This window comes from Molothrus aeneus, chromosome 27 (assembly GCF_037042795.1).
Source record: "Molothrus aeneus isolate 106 chromosome 27, BPBGC_Maene_1.0, whole genome shotgun sequence".
Lineage (NCBI taxonomy): Eukaryota > Metazoa > Chordata > Aves > Passeriformes > Icteridae > Molothrus > Molothrus aeneus.
The window spans coordinates 5896565-5919601 of record NC_089672.1 but is presented as its reverse complement, the minus strand read 5'-3'; the positions used below and the strand labels follow the sequence as shown (position 1 = coordinate 5919601).

General features: G+C 57.8%; 1 protein-coding gene across 2 annotated transcripts; it reads right to left on the bottom strand.

Moving 5' to 3' along the window:
* Positions 1 to 353: 353 nt before the first annotated feature.
* GATAD2A (GATA zinc finger domain containing 2A) lies at positions 354 to 21922 on the bottom strand. Of its 2 annotated transcripts, none has more exons than XM_066566287.1 (12): positions 21870 to 21922; positions 13246 to 13296; positions 8863 to 9128; positions 7725 to 7854; positions 6869 to 6997; positions 6270 to 6362; positions 3897 to 4016; positions 3294 to 3461; positions 2780 to 3059; positions 2206 to 2495; positions 1086 to 1260; positions 354 to 695 (listed from the first exon to the last, which is right to left on the bottom strand). In XM_066566287.1, the coding sequence occupies exons 3-12, from the start codon at positions 9117 to 9119 to the stop codon at positions 565 to 567; spliced, it is 1773 nt and encodes a 590-aa protein (XP_066422384.1). In that variant the 5' UTR covers positions 9120 to 9128; positions 13246 to 13296; positions 21870 to 21922; the 3' UTR covers positions 354 to 564. The 2 variants fall into 2 exon arrangements, with proteins under 2 accessions (XP_066422384.1, XP_066422385.1); XM_066566288.1 differs by lacking the exon at positions 21870 to 21922 and adding an exon at positions 16057 to 16195.
* Between the last annotated feature and the right edge of the window lie 1115 nt (positions 21923 to 23037).

The window sequence follows — 23037 nt, the reverse complement described above, 5'->3', positions numbered from 1 at the left end:
CCTTCTGCTTCTGCTTGGGATCGTCGGAGTTTTGGGAACCTCGGGATGCGCCGCCTGCTTTCCCGGCTGCAGGAGGAGCAGGGACAAGGAGCAGCCATGAACTCGGGCTCACTAAACGCAGGATGGGGCTCGAATTCCTCTCTCCACGCCCCAAAATTCCGGAATTCCGGAGCGTTCCCGGCAAAAAGTTCGGTGTTGGCGAAGGCAGAGAGGAGTCGCTGAGTCCTTTCATGGTTTGTTTGTTTTTTGTTTTTTGTGCTGGTGCCAAAAAAATTTCAAAACTAAATACGGAAAAAAGCCAACAAAAAAAAAAAAAAAAAAAAAAAAAATTAAGGAATTCTTCCCCCTTTCCCTGCCAGCTTCCATGAAAAATCTGGGAGCCAACGGAGCCGGGCTTCGGCCACCCCGACGCGGTCACTTCTCCCGGCAGGGACGGATGAGGAGTGGTGGTGCTGCAATCCTAGAAAGCCTCGGGGCGTTATCCAGCTGGGATTAAAGCAGATTCCACGGAATTGTGGTAGAAAAGAAAGGATGGCAGAGCCTGGAAAAGTCCTCCCTCGGGAATTATTTCCACGTGGCCGACTGTGGGATGGAGCGGGGCGGGATCATGTCCAGGAGATACTCGCGCTGCCGCTCCACGGCTGAGGCCGACTTGTGCACGGCCAGCGCGGGGCTGACGAAGGGCAGGGCCCCACCTGGGGGACAAAGGGAATTCTGGGTCATGGAATCGCTTGGGAATAAGGGAAAAACAATAAAAAATCGCATCGAAAAGTAAGAGTTAAACTTGGATTATCCCAGTGCAATCCAGCGCCAAACTCATCCCAAGAAACACAAAGGTTTTGGATCAAAAATCAGCATTCGAGCCCTCTGGAATTATGGAGTCATGGAATGGCTCAGGAATGAGGGAAAAATAATGAAAATCCACATGGAAAAGTAATTCCCACCCCGAAAATTGGGAATTTTGGGTGGTGATAACACCAACTTTCACCTCAAACCCTCAGCACCACCCCAGGAAAATTCCCACCCAAAATGTGGGAATTGTGGCGGTGATCCCAAGGAAACGTGGGATGCCCGGGGTGCCATACCTGTGCTGATGGGGTTTTTCTTCCAGGCGGCGCCGCCCTTGCTGCCGGCCCTGTCGGCGTGCTTGCCGGGCCGGCCGCCCAGCGCGGCGCTGCCCGAGGAGCTCTGCAGCTTGGGCGAGGAGCTGAAGCTGTGCAGCACCCCCCGGGACGCACCCCGGGACAGCTGGCTGGAGCTCTGCGGGGAGCAAACACGGAGTCACCTGGGGTGCTGCTGGAACGCAGCACCTTGGGACTGGGTGGCTGTTGGGACTGGATGATCTTTGGGACAGGATGATTGTTGGGACTGGATGATCTCTGGGATTGGATGCTCTTTGGGACTGGATGATTTTAGGGACTGGATGATTTTAGGGACTGGACAATCTCCAGGACTGGATAATCTCCAGGACTGGATAATCTCTGGGCCTGGATGCTCTTTGGGCCTGGATGCTCTCTGGGCCTGGATGATCCCTGGGCCTGGATGCTCTCTGGGCCTGGATGCTCTCTGGGCCTGGATAATCCCTGGGCCTGGATGCTCTCTGGGCCTGGATGCTCTCTGGGCCTGGATAATCCCTGGGCCTGGATGCTCTCTGGGCCTGGATGCTCTCTGGGCCTGGATAATCCCTGGGCCTGGATGCTCTCTGGGCCTGGATGCTCTCTGGGCCTGGATAAACTCTGGGCCGGGATCAACTCTGGGCCTGGATGCTCTTTGGGCCTGGATGATCCCTGGGCCTGGATAATCCCTGGGCCTGGATGATATTTGGGCCTGGATGCTCTCTGGGCCTGGATGATCCCTGGGCCTGGATGCTCTCTGGGCCTGGATGCTCTCTGGGCCTGGATAATCCCTGGGCCTGGATAATCCCTGGGCCTGGATGATATTTGGGCCTGGATGCTCTCTGGGCCTGGATGCTCTCTGGGCCTGGATGATATTTGGGCCTGGATGCTCTCTGGGCCTGGATAATCCCTGGGCCTGGATGATATTTGGGCCTGGATGCTCTCTGGGCCTGGATGCTCTTTAGAGCCTCAACAACAACTAGAAGCCCCCTCACCCTAAACCCAACCCGAGGCCCGAACCCCGCAGGCCACACCCCAGCCCTGGGACCCTTTTCCCTCAGGAAATGGCGGCTCTGGGCTGGTCCCTCACCTGCTTGAGCGCGTGGTGCTGCCCCACGGGCTCGGCCTTGGGCTGCCCGGGCGGGGCCGTTTGCTGCAGGATCCTCTGCTCGATCTCCTGCTCCTGCTGCAGGGCCTTGACGAAGGCGGCCTTGAGCCGGTTCGTGTGCTCGGCCTTCAGGGCCTTCTTCTGGTTGGAGGCCATGCAGGTCTCGCACATGATGGTGCCGTTCTTCTCCTCCCGCCAGCGGCACGTGAAGTCCGTGTGGCACTGGGCACACAGGTAGGGCTCCCGGCAGGACACGGCCACCGCCACCTTCCCTGGGGGACAAACATGGCGGGTCAGCCCCAGTGTGCCTTCAGTGAGGTTTAAATGATTTCTGGGAGGTTTAAATGATTCCTGTCACGTTTTAACCCTGCATTTCTGGAGGTTTAACTGATCCCAGCCAGGTTTAACTGATCCCTGTCACATTTAAATGATCCCAGTCAGGTTTAAGTGATCCCAGTCAGGTTTAAGTGATCCCCAGCCAGGTTTAAGTGATCCCCAGCCAGGTTTAACTGACCCCAGCCGGGTTTCAGCCGGGTTCTGCCCCTCCCGGGCTCACCTTGGCTCTCCAGCAGGTTCTGCACCACCTCCTCCAGCCCCACCAGGTAGATGAACTCGTTGTTGGCGGCGCTGGGCAGGAAGTTCATCTCGGGCGCGGGCGGTTTGGGCGGGGGGATCTCCAGCAGGGTCTTCTCCAGCTGCTTGCGCAGCGCCAGCTTGGCCGCGGCCTGGCGGCTGCCCGGGGCCTCGCCCGAGCCGCCCAGCGCCGCGCCGCCCGCGGGGGCCGCGCCAGCCTGGCCCGAGGGCACCGCCGAGCCCTTGAGGGACGTGGGGGATGCCTGCGGAGAGAGACCGGAATGGATTCCCTGTGGGAGCACTGGGAACCAGGGACGGGATCCATGGGAGCACTGGGAACCAGGGACGGGATCCATGGGATCACTGGGAACCAGGGGAGTCCCCAGTGCCACCTGCCGGGGCCGTGCCCGCCTGGGGGACGTTGATGTTGGTCATTCCCACCATTCCCACCCCATTCCCAACGGGAATTCCCAGCAGGAATTCCCAGGAATGCCCACCTGGGGGATGTTGACCAGCAGGCTGGCGTTGGGCACGTTGGCCACGCGGATCAGGCCCTGCTGGATGATCCTCTGGCCCTGGATCTGCACCGAGGGCACCGAGGCGCGCGGGGCCAGCAGCAGCGGCGGCGGGCCCGTGCTCGAGTGCTGCCGGATGGTGTGGATTTGCTGGGAAAACGTGGAAAAGGGGTTGGGAATTCACAGAAAAGGGGTTGGGAAAACATGGACAAGTGGGAATAAGCAAGGCACGAAGAAAAAGAAACCATGGAATAACAACCGGGATGTTTTTCCCTTTCCCTCCAACCCCAAATTCCCGAATTTCTGAGTGGGCTTGCTGGGAAAACGAGGAAAAGGGGGTTGGGAATCCATGGAAGAGGAGGCTGGGGATCTATGGAATTGGTGGGATAGAAAGGATAATCAGAGGGAAAACCATGGAAAAGCAGGAATTGCCTCCCACCCCCTCTCCCAAAAAGCCCCAGGAGCCAGAACACCCTGAATTAACCCAAAACCCCGTTTTTATGGGAGCACATCCCACGGGATGCTCCCACCCACCAGAGGGGGGCAAATCCCGAATCTTTCCATGGAATTGGGGGGGGAGCTCACCTGGGCCCCTCGGACCAGGGGGGGCATCACAATCTGGGGGCTCTGCTTGGAGGCGGCCGCCTGGCCCCCCCGGAGCAGCGGGGGCGGGAGCCCGGAGCCCGGGACGCGGCTGGAGGAGGGCTGGAAAAACGGGAAAAACGGGAAAAACCGGAAAACCGGTCAGAGTGGGGCGGGGGAATAATGGGGGAATAATGGGGGGAATAATGGGGGGAATAATGGGGGAATAATGGGGGAATAATGGGGGAAATAACGGGGGAATAATGGGGGAATAATGGGGGGAATAATGGGGGACTAATGGGGGAATAATGGGGGAAATAATGGGGGAATAATGGGGGGAATAATGGGGGAATAATGGGGGAAATAACGGGGGAATAATGGGGGGAATAATGGGGGAATAATGGGGGGAATAATGGGGGACTAATGGGGGAATAATGGGGGAAATAACGGGGGAATAATGGGGGGAATAATGGGGGAATAATGGGGGAAATAATGGGGGGAATAATGGGGGAATGATGGGGGAATAATGAGGGAATAATGGGGGAATAATGGGGGAATAATGGGGGAATAATGGGGGAAATAATGGGGGAAATAATGGGGGGAATAATGGGGGAATAATGGGGGAATAATGGGAGAAATAATGGGGGAATAATGGGGAAATAATGGGGGAATAATGGGGAAATAATGGGGGGAATAATGGGGGAATAATGGGGGGAATAATGGGGGAATAATGGGGGAATAATGGGGGAAATAATGGGGAAATAATGGGGGAAATAATGGGGGAAATAATGGGGGAAATAATGGGGGAAATAACGGGGGAATAATGGGGGGAATAATGGGGGAATAATGGGGGAATAATGGAGAAATAATGGGGGAATAATGGGGGGAATAATGGGGGAATAATGGGGAAAATAATGGGGGAATAATGGAGAAATAATGGGGGAATAATGGGGGAAATAACGGGGGGGAAAAGGATGGGAAAGATGGGAACGGGGGAAAGTGGGTTGGGAAAGCTGGAAATGGGATAAAAATCGGGAGGGAAAGTGTTGGGAATTGTGGGAATGGGGAATGGAAATGTTGGGATTTGTGGGAATGGAAGTGTTTGGATCTGTGGAGGGAAAGGAAAAGCAGGGGAAAAAGGGAGGAGGGAAGAAAAACATTGGGGAAAATCCTGGGAGAGAAATCAGGAGAAAGGAGAAGCTCCAGGAGAAATCATGGAAGAGAAAAAGGAATCACAGAAAGGAAAATATCTGGGAAAAATCCTGGGAGAGGGAAAGAAAAAGCAGGAAAAGAAAAGGAGGAGGGAAGAAAAAGTTCTGGAGAAATCATGGAGGAGGAAAAGGAATGAGGAGAGAGGAGTTTGGAAAAGCTGCTGCCTGAGGATTCCTGGGATTCCAGTCCTCAAATTCCCTCCTAGTGCTGGGCTGGGATATTCCCAACATTCCAAACTTTCCTCTGCATCCCAATCCTGGCATTTCCTCCTTCCCAGCCCCTGGGATCAGGGATCTCCCCCTTCCCCAGGATCTGGGATGTTGGGAATTCCATCCCATTCCCAGGGAATCTCTCAGCTCCTCCCTCTGGAATTCCTGGACACTCCAGCAAAACCCAACCCAGGTTAATTCACCCAAAATTCCAGAGGAATTGTTGGTATAAACTGGATTATTTGGATTAACTCCAAGATTCCCTGAAGGTTTTCCAGTTCCTCTGGAAGTGGTTCCACGGTAAAGATTCCCACACCTCTGGATTTGGGAATGGCTCCTAAAGGAGAGCAAATCCCTCCCTTTCCTGGAATTCTGGGGGTTTTCCAAACCCTTTTCCAAGGAAAATCCCTCGGGCTGGAGAAGTTTGGGAATTTGGGTCCCATTATCCCAGGAAAAAATAAAAGCAGGAATGTTCTAATCCCAAAGGAATCCAGGGGTGAGTGACAGCCGTCCATGGATTCCTGGAATTTCCTTCCCTGAGGATGCCAAGGATTTAATCCAGTCTGGAATGGGATTTTTTCCAACCCTGAATCCTGGGATTCCCTCCCAGAAAATCCTGGGATTCCCTCAGCAATTCCAGAAGGAATTCAGGGATTCCCTGACAGAGAATCCTGGAATTCCCTCACAGGAAAACTCCTGAGATTCCCTGAGCTGTTCCAAAGAAAATCCAGCAATTCCCTCCCAGGAAATCCCGGGATTCCCTCGGCAATTCCAGAGTGCATTCCCGGTTCCCCCCAGGAATTCCCTGGCTCAGCAATCCCACTGCAGACCCCATCCCTCCTTTCCCCGGCCCCTTATCCCTAACACCCGTGGGAGCTGGGCAACGCTGGCCGCTTTTCCCGGGAATTCCCGGCTTTTCCCGGGCTCTTCCCGGCTTTTCCCGGCTCCCACTGACCTGGAGGGAAGATTTCCCAGCGGGAACAGCCTGAGGGCCCCGCACCAAGGGCGGGGGCGTGGCCGCAGCGCTTCCAGAGGGGCCCGAGGAAAGCTGGAAAAGGAAAAAGCGGAAAGAGAGCAGCAGGAAAAGGCGGGAAAGGGGGAATGCAGAGAGCAGGGAGCACACGGCGAGAGCCCGGAGCATCCGAGGGAGCATCCTTGGGATTGGCGGGAGAATCCTTGGGATTGGCGGGAAAATTGGTGGGAATTCACAGGAAAATCCTTGGAAGTGGCACCCACTCCTCCTGGTCCGGTCCAGGGGAAAGGGTTTGGGAATTGGAGGGAAAATCCTTGGGAATTGGGAGGAAGATCGTTGGGAATTAGCAGGAAAATTGGTAGGAATTAGTGGGAAAATCCTTGGGACCTGGCAGGAAAAACCCAGGAAAGGGGAGACACCAGGGACTTAAAAATCCTGGGAAAAGGCTAAAAAATGCCAGGAAAAGGTTTAAAAAAATCCAGGAAAAGAGCTTCCAAAAATCCAGGGAAAAGGCCACAGCAGGGGGTTAAAAACCCCTGGAAAAGGGGCTGGGAATTCCTGGAAAAGCCGGATTTTCCTACCTTGGGCGCCGGCGTCTCCTTCTGGCTCTGGCTCTGCCGGAGCTTCTTGAGCAGCACCAGCTTGGCCTCCTCCAGCCTCAGCTCCTCCTGCAGCTGCTTGATCAGGCGCTCCCGCTGCTCCGGGCTCCGCTGGAATGCCAGGAAAACCCCAGGGAAAGCCCAGGGAAATCCCAGGGGAAGGGCAGAGACAGAGTCACGGCGAGAATTCCCAACCGGGACTGGGGGGTGGGAGAAGTGAGGGGGGAGGGAGTTCTGAGGGGAAAATCCGGGAATTTTTCCATGAAAAAACTCATGGCAAAGAGTAAATGAGGAGAATTCCCAGCTGGAATTGGCTCCTGGGTTTTGGAATTGTGAATGACTGGGAACGGATGGAGATGGGAGGGGAAAATGTGGCTGATCCTGGGTTTTCCTGACCCCAGCCCGGTTAATCCTGACCCAATCCTGGAGAATCCTGACCCAATCCTGGAGAATCCTGACCCAATCCCAGCTAACCCAACCCAATCCCAGTTAACCCTGACCCAATCCCAGCTAACCCAGAGCCAGTCCCAGTTCATCCCGACCCAATCCCAGCTAACTCTGACCCAATCCCAGCTAACCCGACCCAATCCCAGCTAACCCTGACCCAATCCCAGTCCATCCCAGCTAACCCTGACCCAATCCCAGTCCATCCCAGCTAACCCTGACCCAATCCCAGCTAACCCTGACCCAATCCCAGTTAACCCTGACCCAATCCCAGTTAACCCTGACCCAATCCTGGTGAATCCTGACCCAATCCCAGCTAACCTGACCCAATCCCAGCTAACCTGACCCAATCCCAGCTAAGCCAGAGCCAGCCCCAGCTCCTCCCAGCGCTCACCAGCAGGGCCTCGGCGCCGGGCTCGGGCAGCGCCAGCCGGGCCAGGCCGTTGACGCGGGGGCTCGAGGGCTCGTTGTCCGACAGCACGATCACATCCGGGGAGGGCACGCGCTGCTCCCGCCGGCACTCCCTGGAGCCACCACGGGACAGCCGGGAACGGGTCAGGATCCCCAGGGAAATGGGGAGCAAACCCGGGAACGGGTCAGGATCCCCAGGGAAACGGGGAACAAACCAGGAATGGGGTCAGGATCCCCAGGGAAACAACCAGGAACGGGTCAGGATCCCCAGGGAAATGGGGAGCAAACCCGGGAACGGGTCAGGATCCCCAGGGAAACGGGGAGCAAACCAGGAATGGGGTCAGGATCCCCAGGGAAACAGGGAGCAAACCCGGGAATGGGGTCACTGCAGGGGCAGCAAACTGGGAAAATGGGGAGCAAATCCCAGGGAACATGGGGTCAGTGCAGGGGGAGCAAATCCTGGGAACGGGGTCACTCCAGGAGCAGCCTTTCCAACGCTTTTCCAGCCCTTTCCCAACCCTTTCCCAGCCCCTTTTCCATTCCTTCTCCAGTCCTTTCCCAGCCCTCTTTCCAAGCCTTTTCCAGCCCCCCAGGGAATTCCAGGGCTGGGAAAAGGGCCCGGGGTAGGAATTTCAGGAATGGGAGAATTCCAAAGGGTCTGGAACGCCCTCTAGAGGGCACAGCGAGCCTGGGAAACCCCAAATCCAGGGAATCCCCAAATCCAGGGATTTCCCTCTGGAAGTGGCAGGGGTGGAGCATTCCCAGCTTTTCCTGGGAGCCGGAAAACTGGGACTGACCGGGTTGGGATAAAGGCTGGGAATGAGAAATTCCCAACTCCCAAACTCCTTTTCCTGCTGGAATTTCAGGAATTCCACTGGCAGCCCCAAGGAAATGGGGCTAGGATGGGGTCTGGATCAGCAGGAATTGCCCCTGGAATGGGCTGGGATTCTCTTCCCAACTTTTCCACCATTCCAAAGGAAAAAACAGGAACGTGGCACCAGAACCTCCCAAAAACTGAACTCCAACTCCACCCCAGCCACATCCCGATAAAAACCAGGATGAGAGGGGACCCAAACCCTCCCCCAGGCCCAAGAATTCCCGGAATCCCAAGGAACCCTCACCCTTTGGATGTGCTCATGTCCACGGGCTCGTCCCCGGCTGCCGGCAGCTCCACCTTGATGGTGGCTTTGACCTCCCCGCTCTTCAGCATTCCCGGGATTTTCCCGGCTCCGGGATCCGCTTTGATCTTCATGTCCCCCTCGGCGCTGAGCTCGGATCCCAGGATTCCTTTGTCCATCCTGAGTTTTTTACTGTCGGGCTCCGGGTCCCGCTCCAGGGCGCGCTTCTGGCTCCGGGTGCGGCATGAGTCCTCACTCATGGTGAGGGCCTGGGGGAGCGGCCAGGAAAGGGTTAAACACGGCGGGAATGGCGGGAAAAACCACCGGGAAAACATCCCGGGAAAAGGTTAAAAACACTGGGAAAACATCCCCGAGGAGAAAGGGATAAAAACACCAGGAACGGCACGGGGACAAATCCCGGGAAAGGGTTAAAAACACCGGGAACGATGAGCGGGAAAAATATCCCGGGAAAGGGGGGAAAATCCCCGGGAAAGGGGTTAAAACATCCTGGAACAGGGAGACATCAAAGGGTTAAAAAATCCTGGGAAAGGAGAGGCAACGGGGAATGGAAAAGCCCTGGAAAATGAGTGAAAAATCCTTGGAAAACGGGGTAGAAGGTCATGGAAAGGGAGATATCAAGGGGTTAAAAAATCCTGGGAAAGAAGGGGGGAAAAAATCCCGGAAAAATCCCGGAAAAATCCCAGGGAAAGGGGAAAAAAAATCCGGGAAACGGGGGGAGGGAGGGGGGGGGAATCCCGGGAAAGGGGAGAGAACGGGGAGTTCAAAGTCCCGGGAAAAAATTCCCCGGAAAAGATCCCGGGAACCGGAGGGAAGAGGGAGGGGAAAATGCTGGGAAAGGGCTGCAGAACCCCGGGAAAACGGAGACACGAAAGGGTTAAAAATCCCGGTATTCTGCGATGGAATTCCTGCATTTCCAACCCGGACAGAGGAACAGGAAGGGCTGGGAAAGGGATGGAAAAAAAGCCTGGAAAATGGGCTGGAAAATCCCTGGAAAAGGGAGGGGAAAACCCGGGAAAAGTGAAGGAAAAGGGCAGGAAAAGCCCCGGAAAAGGGGAATTCTCAGAGTTTTTCCTGCTGGAAACCTCCCTCAGGAGAATTCCAGTGCCCAGGGCAAGAAAAGGGAGAAAAAGGGAAAAAAATTCCTCCAAAATCCCAGGAGAACCTTGGAAAAGGAGGATTTGAAGGATTTTCCAGGAATGGGAACGCGGTTGGATTTGGAGGGAAATTCTCAAATAAAATCCTGATGAAAATTCCAATAAAATTCCAAAGGAAAAGGAGAAACTTGGGCTGCAAATTCCATCTTTTCCCACACCCTGAGATTCCTCTCCTTCGGCTCCCAAAATTCCAGCAACTAAAATTTCAGGAACAGAAAATTCCCAGAGGTGGAAAAGTGGGATTCCAACACTTCCAAGTGTTTTCCATGGATTTGCTGCTCCCGGGGATTCCCAGGAGGAATTCCTGAATACCCCAGCCTGGGATCGTCCAAAAGTTCCTGGGAATTCCCTTTTCTGGGAATATTTTTCCGAGATTTCCCAGGAAAATCCATGGGAATTCCGGGCTGAACGATGCCAATCCTCGGATGCGGCAATGCCAGGGGAAATTTCCAAACTTTTCTTTGGGAATTCAGTGCCAATCCCACGTTTTCCACCCCAAACTTCGGGATCCCAACAGGTGGAAAAGTGGGATCGGGGCCCTGGGAAAGCCTCGCTCCCGCTTTTCCTGGGATTTTGGGGTGGGGATTCCCGGGAAAGGAGAGGGGGAGGGGAATCCCCGGATCCCGCTGGAATTCCCGAGCCGGCATTCCAAGGGTTAAGCGCTGCCATTTCCGCGCCATTCCCGAGAAATCTCCGGGAACAAAATGGCAGCGCTTAACCCTTGGAATGCCGGCCGGGACCGGGAATTCCCGCCGGGAATCCCGGGCTGGCTCCGCTTCCCGCCATTCCCCGCGGGATTTCCCGCCCCCGAGCCCGCCGGGATTTTTCCCGGTTTTCCCAAACTTCCCGGGAGTCATTCCCGAGCTGGGAATTCCCTGAAATTCCCGGGATTCCCTGCCCTGGGATCCCTCTGATTACCGGGATTCCCAGCGGGATTTCTCCCCGTTTTCCCAAATTTCCCAGGAGTCATTCCCAGGCTGGGAATTCCCTGAAATTCCCGGGATTCCCTTCATTCCGGCCAGGATTTCTCCCGATTTTCCCAAACTTCCTGGGAGTCACTCCCGGGCTGGGAATTCCCTGAAATTTAGGGGACTCCTTGCCCTGGGATCCCTTTGATTCCCAGGATTCCCACTGGGATTCATCCCGATTTTCCCACCCTCCCCCCCAGGTCATTCCTGGATTATCCAGGACTGGGAATTCCCGGAGTTTGTCCCAAATCCCTCAGGAATTATCCCAAGGTTCCTCCAGAGCAGGGAAAAATTTGGGATCAAAGCCCTGGGGCAGCTCCAGGAATTCCAGCCCGGGAATTCCGGAGCCTCCCGGGTGGAATTTTTATCCAAGGGAAGGGAAATTTTGGGGGAAATTTGGGAAATTTTGTGGAATTCCCACAGGAATTTGGGGAAAATCATCCTTCAAATTCCTGCTCCTGGAAGTTTGGAGCTCCAAAGGCTCAGGAAAAGTGGGAGAGGAGAATCCCAAAATTCCACTGGAGTGGGAAAACGCGGAGCAGAGGCTGCCTGGAAAAATCCAGAGGGAATTCCTGGAATTTCTGAGGATTTCCTGGAACTTCTGTCAAATTCCAGGTGAATTTTCCCTGGGGGGAGCTGGAATTCCAGGAGGAATTTGTGGGATTTTATGGGAATTCTGGGAATTCTCTGGTTTCATTGGATCAAAGCCAGGAAAAATCCTGAAAAATTCCTCTTTTCCCACGGGAATTATTCCCAAATTGTTCCCAGCTGGAATGTTCAGGACACAGGGACTGGGATTCCCGGGTTGGGATTTTTTGGGAATGCAGAGAGGAAATCCAGGAGCAGAATTCTCAACAACTTCTGGGATTTTCCAAGCGAATCCTCCCGCTATTAATTAATCATTAATTAATCATTCATTAATTATTTCTCCATTGTTGATTTTCCATTCCAAACTCCTCCTTTAAGGGGAAAAACTCCAAGATTCATTTGTTGGGAAGTGACTGAAATATTCTTGGGCCGATTTAAATATTCATTAGGGTATTCATATATTCATGAGTTAATTTAAATATTCCTGGATATATTTAAATATTAATGAGGAGTTGCAATCGGATCTTTCCCAATTAATTCCTCATTAAGGAGGGAATTTCCATCCTTAAATGTTCCCATTTTCCAGCCGGGAATGGGGAAATTCCAGGCTGGGAATTCCTTGGAATTGGGATCCCAGAGATTCCCGCCGGGAATTCCCTCCCCAGCGGGATCACCCCAGAGAAAAGCGGGAAAAGCAGCAGGAGAATTGGAATTCCCAAGGAATTTTCTTATTCATCCATCAAAATTCCTCAATTTTTCAAAAAATAATTTCCAAGGAATTCCGGAGCCAAAGGATCCCAGGACAATCCCGGCCCCTTCCCTGTCCCGGGAATTCCGGAGCCGCAGGATCCCGGATCCCAGGACAATCCCATTCCCATCCTGGGATCCCAGCCCCCAGGATCCCCGCGTGGGATCGGGGCGGATCCATCCCAGGAGAAATCCTGGAATTCCTGGAAATCCTGGACAGGTGAGACTGGGACGGGACAGGGGCGAGGGGACAGGCGGGGCCTGCCCAGGGGAGCCCCCACAGGGGAGATGGGACAGGGGAGACCCCACAGGGGAGCCCCCACAGGTGACAGGGGAGCCCCCACAGGTGAGACCCCACAGGGGACATCACAACAGGGGAGACCCCACAGGGGACATCACAACAGGGGAGCCCCCACAGGGGAGATGGGACAGGTGAGACCCCACAGGTGAGACCCCACAGGGGACATCACAACAGGGGAGCCCCCACAGGGGACATCTGCACAGGGCAGGGGACACCTGAGCAGGTGGGACCCGCACGGGACAGGTGGGACCTGCCCAGGTGAGCCCAGCCCGGGCAAGCGCTCGGCCACGGCTCCAAACCCTTCCCAAATCCCAGATCCCAAAATCCCCAATCCCATCCCCGCTCCAGGCCTGCCCAGTCCCGCAGGACAAATCCCAGCAGGAATCCAGCAGCTCTGGATCCTCTGGAATTCCCCAATCCCTTGGAAAATCCGCGAGACTTCCTCGGGAATTGGCTCAAATCCCTCAGGAATTCCTGGTTATTTTTGGGAAAGCTCCTCTTGGAGCTCCTCTCCAGCTGTTCCAGGAGAAAATTCCAGGCCTGTGGCATGGCAGAGATTCCCCATCCCATAAAATTCCCAGGAATCCCGGGAATTGCCAGCTCCTACCTGTCAGGGAAGGTCATGGGGTCCCGCCAGGATGAGCCAGAGCTGAGGATCCTGCGGGAACAGAGAGGGGTGAGAATCCTGGGAATTCCGGGAACTCCCACATTCCCGAGGGAGGCAGCCGGGGTTTGGGAATGCTGGAACAGAGCCGGATTTGGGAATCCCAGAACAACGGCTCCACCACAAAAATGGGGAATATCAGCACGGCGCAGCCCCGGGACTGGGGAATCCCACGGTACAACACAATCTTGGGAACCGGGATTTGGGAATTCTGAATCATGCCACGGATTTTCCAGACACTGAAATCTATGGCACTCCCAGATTTCCCTTCATTCCTGGTTTCCACCCATGGAATTCCCAGATTTCCATCCGTTCCCGGTTTTTCTGGGCCAGGAGCAGCTCCCGGAGCCTTCGGCCATTCCCAGGTTTTTCCGGCTGCTCCAGCCCCGTGATCCCAGGAATTCCAGGGGGAATTAGCAGAGCTCACCCGGAGCTGTTGGTGGTTAAGAGGATCTGGGAAAATCCCAGGAGATCCTTTGGAATTCAGAGCTGCCCCAGCTGCCTTTCCCAGAGTTTGGGAAGCTCCGGGGATCCAGGAGAGCTGGAATTCCTTGGATTTCACTGGGAATTCCTGGAATTCCAGCTGTGTTAAGGCTTGGGATTCTCAGGAAGGAGCCCCCAGTTGGATCAGGACTGGGAAAATCTTGGAAAAGTTTGGGATTTATGGGAAAAACTGGAGAGGGAGGGCAGCCTGGAAAAACCTGGGAACGTCCCTGCCTGATCCCTGAGCTCGTTCCCACCCCAGAGCATCCCAGAATTCCATGAATCCAAGGGAAAAGAGGGATTCATTCCCTTTCAGGATTCATCTCCAGCTTCAGAATTCCATCAGTGAAATCCCTGGTTCGGATCGGGAATTTTGGAATTTGAAACATTCCCAAAACACCCCAACTTCCATCATTCCCAACTTCCATCATTCCCAACTTCCATCACTCCCAACTTCCCATCTCTCCCAGCTTTCCATCACTCCCAGCTTTCCATCATTCCCAACTTCCAGCCCCTTTCCCACTGATCCAAGACCACTTCCAGCCTCGTTCCCGAAATCCCTGGCAGATCCCAGCCCCTCTCCCAAAATCCACAGCTTTCCTACCGATCCCAGCCCCTTTCCCGCAGTCCCAGACACATTCCAGCCCCTTTCCTGCTGATCCCAAGCACCTTTCAGCCCCGTTCCCAAAATCCAAGGGATTTTGCCACTTCCCTCTCCTCTCCCCAAATCCCTGGCAGACTCCAGCCCTTTCCTGCTGATCACAGGATGATCCCAGCCCTTTTCCCAAAAACCACAGCAGATCCCACTCCTCTTCCCGCTGATCCCAGCCCGATCCCAGCCCTGTCCCGCTGCTCCCAGGCCGATCCCGGCGCTGCCATCCCGATTCCCAAAGGCCTCTCCCTCTCTCTCCCTCTCTCGCTGTCACTTCCTGTGCCTCTCCCAGCTCCGGTTCCCGGCAGGACGGAGCGGTCCCGGAGCCCAGAGCTGGGATTGGAGCATTCCCGGGATTTGGGACAGCTCGGGAATTCCAGCCCGAGCAAGGCAGCGAAATCCCGGACAAGCCCAAGGAAAACCGGGCAGCAGGCTGGGAAAATCCTGGAAAAGCAGCCAGGAAACGCTCGGGAAAAGCCGGGATGCGAATCTCAGTTCTGATCCCGAGCGAGGCATTCCGGGCTGGAATTCTCGTGCGGGGCCACTCCCGGGAAAAGAGTGAGGAGATGCTCGGGAAAAGCCGGGATGTGAATCCCGAGCCCGCATCCCGGCAGGATCCCATCCCAGCCCGGGAACCGCTCCCGGCCGCAATTCCCGGCTGGAATTCTGCAATTCCCTCTGCCGACCGTGTGCTGAGCGGGGCCGGGATCGTCCCGCATCCTCCCGGACCCCCGGGATTCCCGAGAGCTCCCCGGGGCAGCGCATCCCGGTGCGGATCCCGGTGCCGGTGCTGGTCCCCATCCCTGTGCCCATCCCGGTGCGGATCCCGGTGCGGATGCCAGCACCGATCCCGATCCCGGGCAGCGCCTCCCGGTGCGGATGCGGATCCCGGTGCCATTACCGGTGCCCCGGGCGCAGGAAGGGCGGCCGGGGACTCTTATTGTGACACGGCCCCGGCCCGGCCCGGCCGCACGGCCCGGCCGCGGCCACCGCGGGGCTCCGGCACCGGGGGGCACCGGGGGGCAGCGGCCGCGGGGACAGCGGGGGGGATCGCGGCTCCGGACAGCGGGGATTGACCCCCGGGGACACCGGGGAGGGTGGCGGTGACCGGGGGGTGACCGGGGGGTGACCGGGGGGTGACCACGGAGTGACCGGGGGGGTTCCGGGGGGTCCCCGTGTCCCCCCCGAGTCCCCAGTGCGGAGCGCGGGGGGGAGCGGGCGCGGAGCGCTCGGGGCGGCGGCGGAGGAGGAAGAGGAGGAGGAGGAGAAGGAGGAGGAAGAGGAGGAAGAGGAAGCAGCCCGGCGGAAAGCCCGCAGCAACTTTCCCAAACAAAAGCCGGCGGCGCCCCGGGGCGCTGGGCGGGCGGCGGAGTTGGGGTTCCCGGGGGGACGAGCCCCGGGATCCCGGAGCGGCCCCGGTGCCGCGGGCTCGGGGCTCACGGGCGGCCGGGGCCGGAGCCGCGGCCAGCGGGACTTTGCACTTTCCGGGCTGCCCGCACGGCCAGGAAATGCCGGAACTTCCCCGGCAGCTCTCCCGCATCCCGGCCTCCGTTCTCCCGAAACCCCGGCGGTGCCGTCGCTCCGGTACCGGAGCCAACAAACGCCGGCAGAACTTTTACCGGGAGAACTCGCAGGGCGCCGCTCCTGTAGCTCCGCGCCGCATCCGCAGCGAGCTCGCCCCGCGCTCCCGGCTCCGCTCCGCTGTCCCCACGCCGGCCCCGCCGCTCTCCCGCTTGTTGCGGCGCTTTCCCGGGGGCTCCCGTGGCCGCCGCGGCTCCCGGTGCCGATAATGCGCTCCTCACACATGGAGTCGCGGCGGCACCGGCAGAGCATGCGCGGGGCGGGGCGGCCGAGCGGCGGGGCCGGCGGAGGGGACGGCGTGGGGACAGCGGTGAGACAGCGTGGGGACAGCGGGGGATAGCGGAGGGGACGGCGGGGGACAGCGGGGGGACAGCGAGGGGACGGCACCGGGACGGCACCGGGGCCGCTCCGGGCCGGGCCCCTCACGGCGCTGCGGCCGCCGCCGCTTCCGGGCGCGGCGCGGGGGGAGCCGCCGTTGTGTCGCGGGCCGCCATTGGCCGCGGGGGTCGCGCGGATGATGAGAGGAGGGCCCTGATTGGCTGGAGCGGCGGGCGGGGGGCGCGCGGGCAGCGCCGCGCTGGGAGAGGCCACGTGGAGAGAGGGGACAGAGAGAGGGGACAGAGAGGGGACAGCGAGGGGACAGAGAGAGGGGACAGTGAGAGGGGACAGTGAGGGGACAGAGAGAGGGGACAGAGAGGGGACAGAGAGAGGGGACAGAGACAGGGGAGAGACAGGGGACAGAGAGAGGGGACAGAGAGAGGGGACAGTGAGGGGATAGAGACAGGGGACAGTGAGGGGAGAGACAGGGGACAGAGACAGGGGACAGAGGGGACAGAGACAGGGGACAGAGGGGACAGAGACAGGGGACAGAGAGAGGGGACAGAGAGAGGGGACAGTGAGGGGACAGAGAGAGGGGACAGAGACAGGGGACAGAGACAGGGGACAGAGAGAGGGGACAGTGAGGGGACAGAGAGGGGACAGAGAGAGGGGACAGTGAGGGGACAGAGAGAGGGGACAGAGAGAGGGGACAGAGAGGGGACAGTGAGGGGACAGAGAGAGGGGACAGAGACAGGGGACAGAGAGAGGGGACAGAGACAGGGGAGAGACAGGGGACAGAGACAGGGGACAGTGAGAGGGGATAGAGACGGGACAGAGACAGGGGACAGAGAGGGGAGAGACAGGGAACAGAGACAGGGGTCAGAGGGGACAGAGACAGGGGACAGAGACAGGGGACAGAGCCGGGACAGAAGGAACAGAGAGAGGGGACAGGGAGGGGACTGTGATGGAACAGCGAGGGGACAGCGAGACAGGGGACAGAAGAGCCAGAGAGAGGGGACAGAGGACAGAGAGGGGACAGAGAGAGGGGACAGAGGACAGAGAGGGGACAGAGAGAGGGGACAGGGAGGGACAGAGAGGGGGGAGGGACAGAGGGGGGGCCGATGGAGCGGTGGCTTTGGGGGGCGCTGGGACGGGGTCAGGGCCCGGCTCCGATCCCAAAATTCCCCGATCCCACAAAAGCTCTGCAGCCCCGGGACTGCCCCAGGAGAACCCCCGGCCCCAAAACCCTCCCGGAGAATTCCCCAAATCCCAGGAAATTCCCTGAAAATTTCTGAGCTCCCCAAATCCCAGCAGATTCCCCCCAAATCAGCGCCCGGCATCCCCAGGATTTTGGGCAAAGACTTCTCCAGGGCAGTTTTGCTGGAGCCAAATCCAAAATCCCAAATTTCAATTATTTCTCACCAAATTAATGGCAGAAGGAATTGGGAGCTGTGGGATTATTGATTATTAATTATCATTCCCAGATCCCTGCCGTGCTTTTCCAGCTCATTCCCATTTTTCCCTCGCCCTCCTGTTGCCCCAGTCCAAAAAGAAATCCCTAAAAGCCCGAAATTCCCAGAGTTTGGAAGGAGGATTTGGAAGGTGGAATCCAGGCAGGATCAGGAATCCCAAATATTCCTGAAGGGGGGGAACACGGGGATGATCCCAGAGAAAATCACCCCAAAAGCTGGAAAATCCTATGGATGCCACCCTAAAAGTGGGGAAATTCCATGGATACGACCCTAAAACCTGGAAAATTCCATGGATATCACACCAAAACCTGGAAAAATCCAATGGATGCCACCCCAAAGTGATGAAAATTTCATGGATATCATCCCAAGGCTGGAAAAATTCCATGGATGCCATCCCAAAGGTGGAAAATCCAATGGATCTCACCAAAAACTTGGACAAATCCAATGGACAGTGTCCCAAACCTGGAAAGTTCCAGGGATATCACCCAAATTTTGGGAAAACTCCATGGATTCCATCCCAAAACTTGGAAAAATCCAATGGATGTCAACCAAAACTTGGAAAATTCCATGGATGCCATCCCAGAACTGGGAAAATTCTATGGATAACGCCCCAAAGCTGGAAAATCCAGCGGATATCAACTGGAAAAATCCAATGGATGCCACTCCAAACAACAAATTCCATGGATACCAACCAAAACTTGGAAAATCCCATGGATGCCATCCCAAAATGGGAAAATCCAATGGACATCACCCCAAACTAGGAAAATTCCACCCCAAAGCTGGAAAAATCCCATGGATGTCACCCCAAACAGCTTCCCTGGATGAAATCCCATCCCACGGGAAGTGGGAATGTCCTGGGATGGGAGAGATCCCAAAGTTCCTCAGATTCCTTTGGGATTCCTTCTCCACTTTTCTGCCTCATTCCAGAGGCTCCCAGGGAAGGTTTTGGGATTTCCTGGCTCTTTCCTCAGGGAGAGGTGGGACTGGGGAGGGAATTCCTGCCTGGAATGGGATGGGAGGGAATGGCAGGGAATTCCCGGGGAAGCTGTGGCTGCCCCCGGACCCCGGGAATGTCCACGCAGGGAAGCATCCAAGGAAAACTTGGAGCTGCTTCCGGAGGTGCAAGGAGTTCCAAAGGAGCTGGAGAGGATTTGGGATGAGGGATGGAGGGGCAGGAGCCAGGGAATGGATCTGGGAATTGGGAATCCCAGGGCACAGGGAATGGATTTGGGAATTGGGAATCCCAGGGCACAGGGAATGGATTTGGGATGGGAATCCCAGGGCACAGGGAATGGATTTGGGATGGGAATTCCAGGGCACAGGGAATGGATTTGGGATGGGAATTTCAGGATACAGGGAATGGATTTGGGATGGGAATTCCAGGGCACAGGGAATGGATTTAAACTGAGAAAGGGGAATTTGGGTGGGATTTTGGGCAGGAATTCCTGGCTGGAATGGGCTGGAATTCCTAGAGAAGCTGTTGGGATCCACTGCAGACCCCCAGAATTTGGGATGGACCCTTGGGATCCACTGCAGAATCCTGGGATTTGGGACAGAACCAAGGATTTCACCCAGATCCCCGGGATCCACCACAGAGCCCGGATCTTCCCAGGCTCTCAGCTTCTCCTGCAGGTTTTGGGGAAAAGCCCCGGATTTGGGCAGTTTGGGACAATCCCTGCGGTTCTGCCCCAGCCCCTCGGGTTTTCCAGGGAATCCCAGGGTTTTCCAGGGGATCCCCGGCTTTTGGGGCAGACCCTTGGAGTTCTGAGGAACCCATTCCCAAGCTTTCCAACAGATCCTTGGATTATCCCACAAATCCTCGGTATTCACTCAGAGCCGGGGGTTTTCCAGGAGAATTCCAGGATTGGGGGCAAACCCTCAGGATTTCCTGCAGAGCCTCGAGTTTTGGCACAAACCCCTGGATTTTGGGACAGCCCCTCAGGTTTTGCCCTCGGGTTTTAAAGCAGAGCCCCAACTTTCCCGACAGACTCTCAAGTTTTGGGACAGACCCTCAGATTTTGGGACAAACCCTCAAATTCTGGGATGGACCCCCGGATTTTCCAGCAGAAAATCCCTTGAGTTGTCCAACAGACCCCAGGATTTTCCAGCAGAGCCCCGAGTTTCCCTGCCACCCCTGAGGTTTTCCAGTGCAGCCCCAGCTTTCCCCTCAGCCCCTCAGATTTTAGGACAAACCCTCCAGTTTTAGGCCAAACCCTCGGATTTTGCCCCAGACTCTCGAGTTTTCCAGCAGCCCCTGGGATTTTCCAGCAGATCCTCAGCTTTCCCTCAGCCCCTCAGTTCTCCCAAAACCCCTCAGCTTTTCCTGCATCCCAGCTTTTCCCTTCAACCCCTCAACTTTTCCTGTAACCCTAAGTTCTCCTCAAACCCCTCACCTTTCTCCAAACCCCTCAGCTTTTCCTGCATCCGTTTTTCCCTTCAACCACTCAACTTTTCCCCAAACCCCTCAACTTTTCCTGTACCCCTCAATGTTTTTCCCCCAAACCCCTCAGCTTTTCCTGCATCCCTGTTTTTCCCTTTGATTCTTCAACTTTTCCCCAAACCCCTCAACTTTTCCTGTACCCCTCAGTTTCCCCCAAACCCCTCAGCATTTCCTACATCCTTCAGTTTCCCCCAAACTCTTCAGTTTTCCCCAAATCCCTCAGCATTCCCTGCACCCCTCACTGTTTTTCCCCCCAAACCCCTCAGCTTGTCCTGCATCCCTGTTTTTCCCTTCGACTCTTCAACTTTTCCCCAAACCCCTCAACTTTTCCTGTACCACTCAGTTTCCCCAAAACCCCTCACTTTTTCCCAAACCCCTCAGCTTTTCCTGCATCCATTTCTCTTTTCAACCCTTCAACTTTTCCTGTACCACTCAGTTCTCCCCAAACCCCTCAGTTTCCCCGAAACCCCTCAGCATTTCCTCACCCGTTTTTCCCCCAAACCCCTCAGCTTCTCCTGCATCCCTGTTTTTCCCTTCATCCCTTCTCCTGCATCCCTGTTTTTCCCTTCAACCCTTCAACTTTTCCCCAAACCCCTCAAATTTTCCTGTACCGCTCAGTTCTCCCCAAATCCTTCAGTTCTCGCCAAATCCTTCTGTTTCCCCCAAACCCCTCAGCATTCCCCGCACATCCCCGCTCCTTTCCCCCTTCCTTTCCCCGCACATCCCCGCTCCTCTGCCTGCACATCCTCGTTCCTTTCCCCGCTCCTCTCCCCGCTCCTCTCCCCGCACATCCCCGCTCTTTTCCCCCTTCCTTTCCCCGCACATCCCCGCTCCTCTGCCTGCACATCCTCGTTCCTTTCCCCGCTCCTCTCCCCGCACATCCCCGCTCCTCTCCCCGCGTTTCCCCGCCCCGTGCCCAAAACTTTCTCCGTGTTTCCGGAGTGCCGCTCCGGGCCCGTCGCGCACCGGGGGCACCCGCGGCGGCCCCGCCGTGCCCGTGGCTCGGGGGGGCTCCCTCGGGGCTGCCCGCGCTGCCCGCCCGGCCCCGAGCCGTGCCCCGGTGGCCCCGGTGGCCCCGGTGGTGGCCCGTCCCCTCCCCCACTCCCCTCCCCCGCCTTCCCAAGGCTCTGGCACCAATAATCCGCCTTTGCTGACATGCTCTGGTGGCTGTGCCTATCGGGCAACTCCCAGGATGCACTCCCGCTCCTCCCTGGCACCCCCTCACCCGTGCCCACCCTCCCCTCGGACTTCCCAACCTTTTCTTTTTGCCTTTTTTTTTTTTTTTTAGCTTTTTTTTTATTATTATCTCCAACCCCCCCCGCTCCCCCCCCACACACACACCCGGCCGCACTTTCATCCCCCGTGAACCCCCCTGGCGCTTCGGCGCTCTCACTCAGCCCGGCTCGCCGCGTCCCTCACGGGGTCCCCCCTCGCCATGGGCGGCTTTTGGCCGCTCCCTCCTCCCCTCACGGCCGTGCCCCTCACAAACCGCCCCGGATCTCCGTCCCCGGCGCTGCCCCGAGCCCCGAGCCGCCCTCGGGGGGAAGGGGGTGTGTGTGTGGGGGTGTCCCCGGGTCCCCGTCCCCCCCGGGGGGGCTGCTGAGGCGCGGGTGTCACTCACTGTCCGGAGCCCCCTCAGAGCCGCCTCCTCCTCCTCCTCAGCGGGGCCCGGCCCGGACTGGGGCCGTGGGGGGAGGGGAGGCGGCTCCCTCAGGTGGCCACTGACAGGAGGGGGGGGCGGGGGGGGCTGCGCGCGCAGGGGGACCCGCCCCCCCCCCACTCGCCGTCCCCCCCCATCCTCCCGCCCCTGCCCCCCCTCCCCCTCCGTGCCCGCCCCTCTCCCCCCCTCCCCTCCCCTGTGCCCCCCCTCCCCTCGCGCCCCCCCCCCCCGCGGGACCCCCCCGTTGCCAGGCAGATTTGGGACACCCTCGCGCCCGGCCACGCCCCCTGCCCAGGCCTGGGGCGCTGCGTTGGGTGGGGTTTTTTTAATCTTTAAACTAATGATTGGCAGCCGCGTCGGCAAATAGGAAGGTGGGTTGCCTGCCGTGCAGCCAATCGGCGCGAAGAGTCAGCAGTAGCCCCGCCCCCGTAGTAAGCAGTGATGAAAAGGCGCGGTTTGGTTTTGATCGACGGTCATATTGACCAATCAGCGGCGCGACCCCGTGGTGCGCGCCGCGGCCCCGCTGTGAGGGAGGGAGGAGGCGTGGTTTGTATTTGATTGATAGCTGAAACATCCAATAGTATACAGGGTTCACCCAGGAGCAGCCAATGAGGGTGCGGCCCGCGGGCAGGGGGCGGTGCAGCGGGCCGGGCCCGGCGGCTCGCGGCCGTTCCCCCGGGGCCGGGCCGCGCTGGCTCCTCCCGGGGCCGGCTGAGGTGATGGCGGCGCGGGGAGGGGCCGGTCCCGCCGCCCTTATCCGCCCGCGCAGGCCGCGCTGGGGCCGCAGATAGGGGGGGCCGGCGGCAGGAAGCGGGGGAGGCCCCGCGGCCGGCGGAGCCGGTTCTGCGGGCGGGGTGGCGGCCGGGCCGGCTGAGGCCCGGGACTCGCGGCGGGAGCGGCCCCGGGGGCAGGGACAGGGCCCCGTGCCGGGCATGAGGAGGGGCCGGCCCCGCTCGGTGACTCCGGAGCTGATCTGGGTCAGAGCGGCCCGGTCCGGTCCGGCTGCTCCGCCGGGATCAGGCCCGGTGGGATCTGGGGTCATTCCCATTGGGATTTAACCCTGGGATCATTCCCGGTGGGATTTGGGATCATTCCTGGTGGGATCTGAGGTGATTCCTGATGGGATTTG

Coding starts and splice junctions, on each gene's coding strand:
- GATAD2A (XM_066566287.1), bottom strand. CDS start 9,119: ATGAGTGAGGACTCATGCCGCACCCGGAGCCAGAAGCGCGCCCTGGAG. Junction 4,017..6,269: donor CTGGGAAATCTTCCCTCCAG/GTCAGTGGGAGC, acceptor CCGTTTTTCCAG/CCCTCCTCCAGCCGCGTCCC. Junction 696..1,085: donor GAAAAACCCCATCAGCACAG/GTATGGCACCCC, acceptor TTTGTCCCCCAG/GTGGGGCCCTGCCCTTCGTC.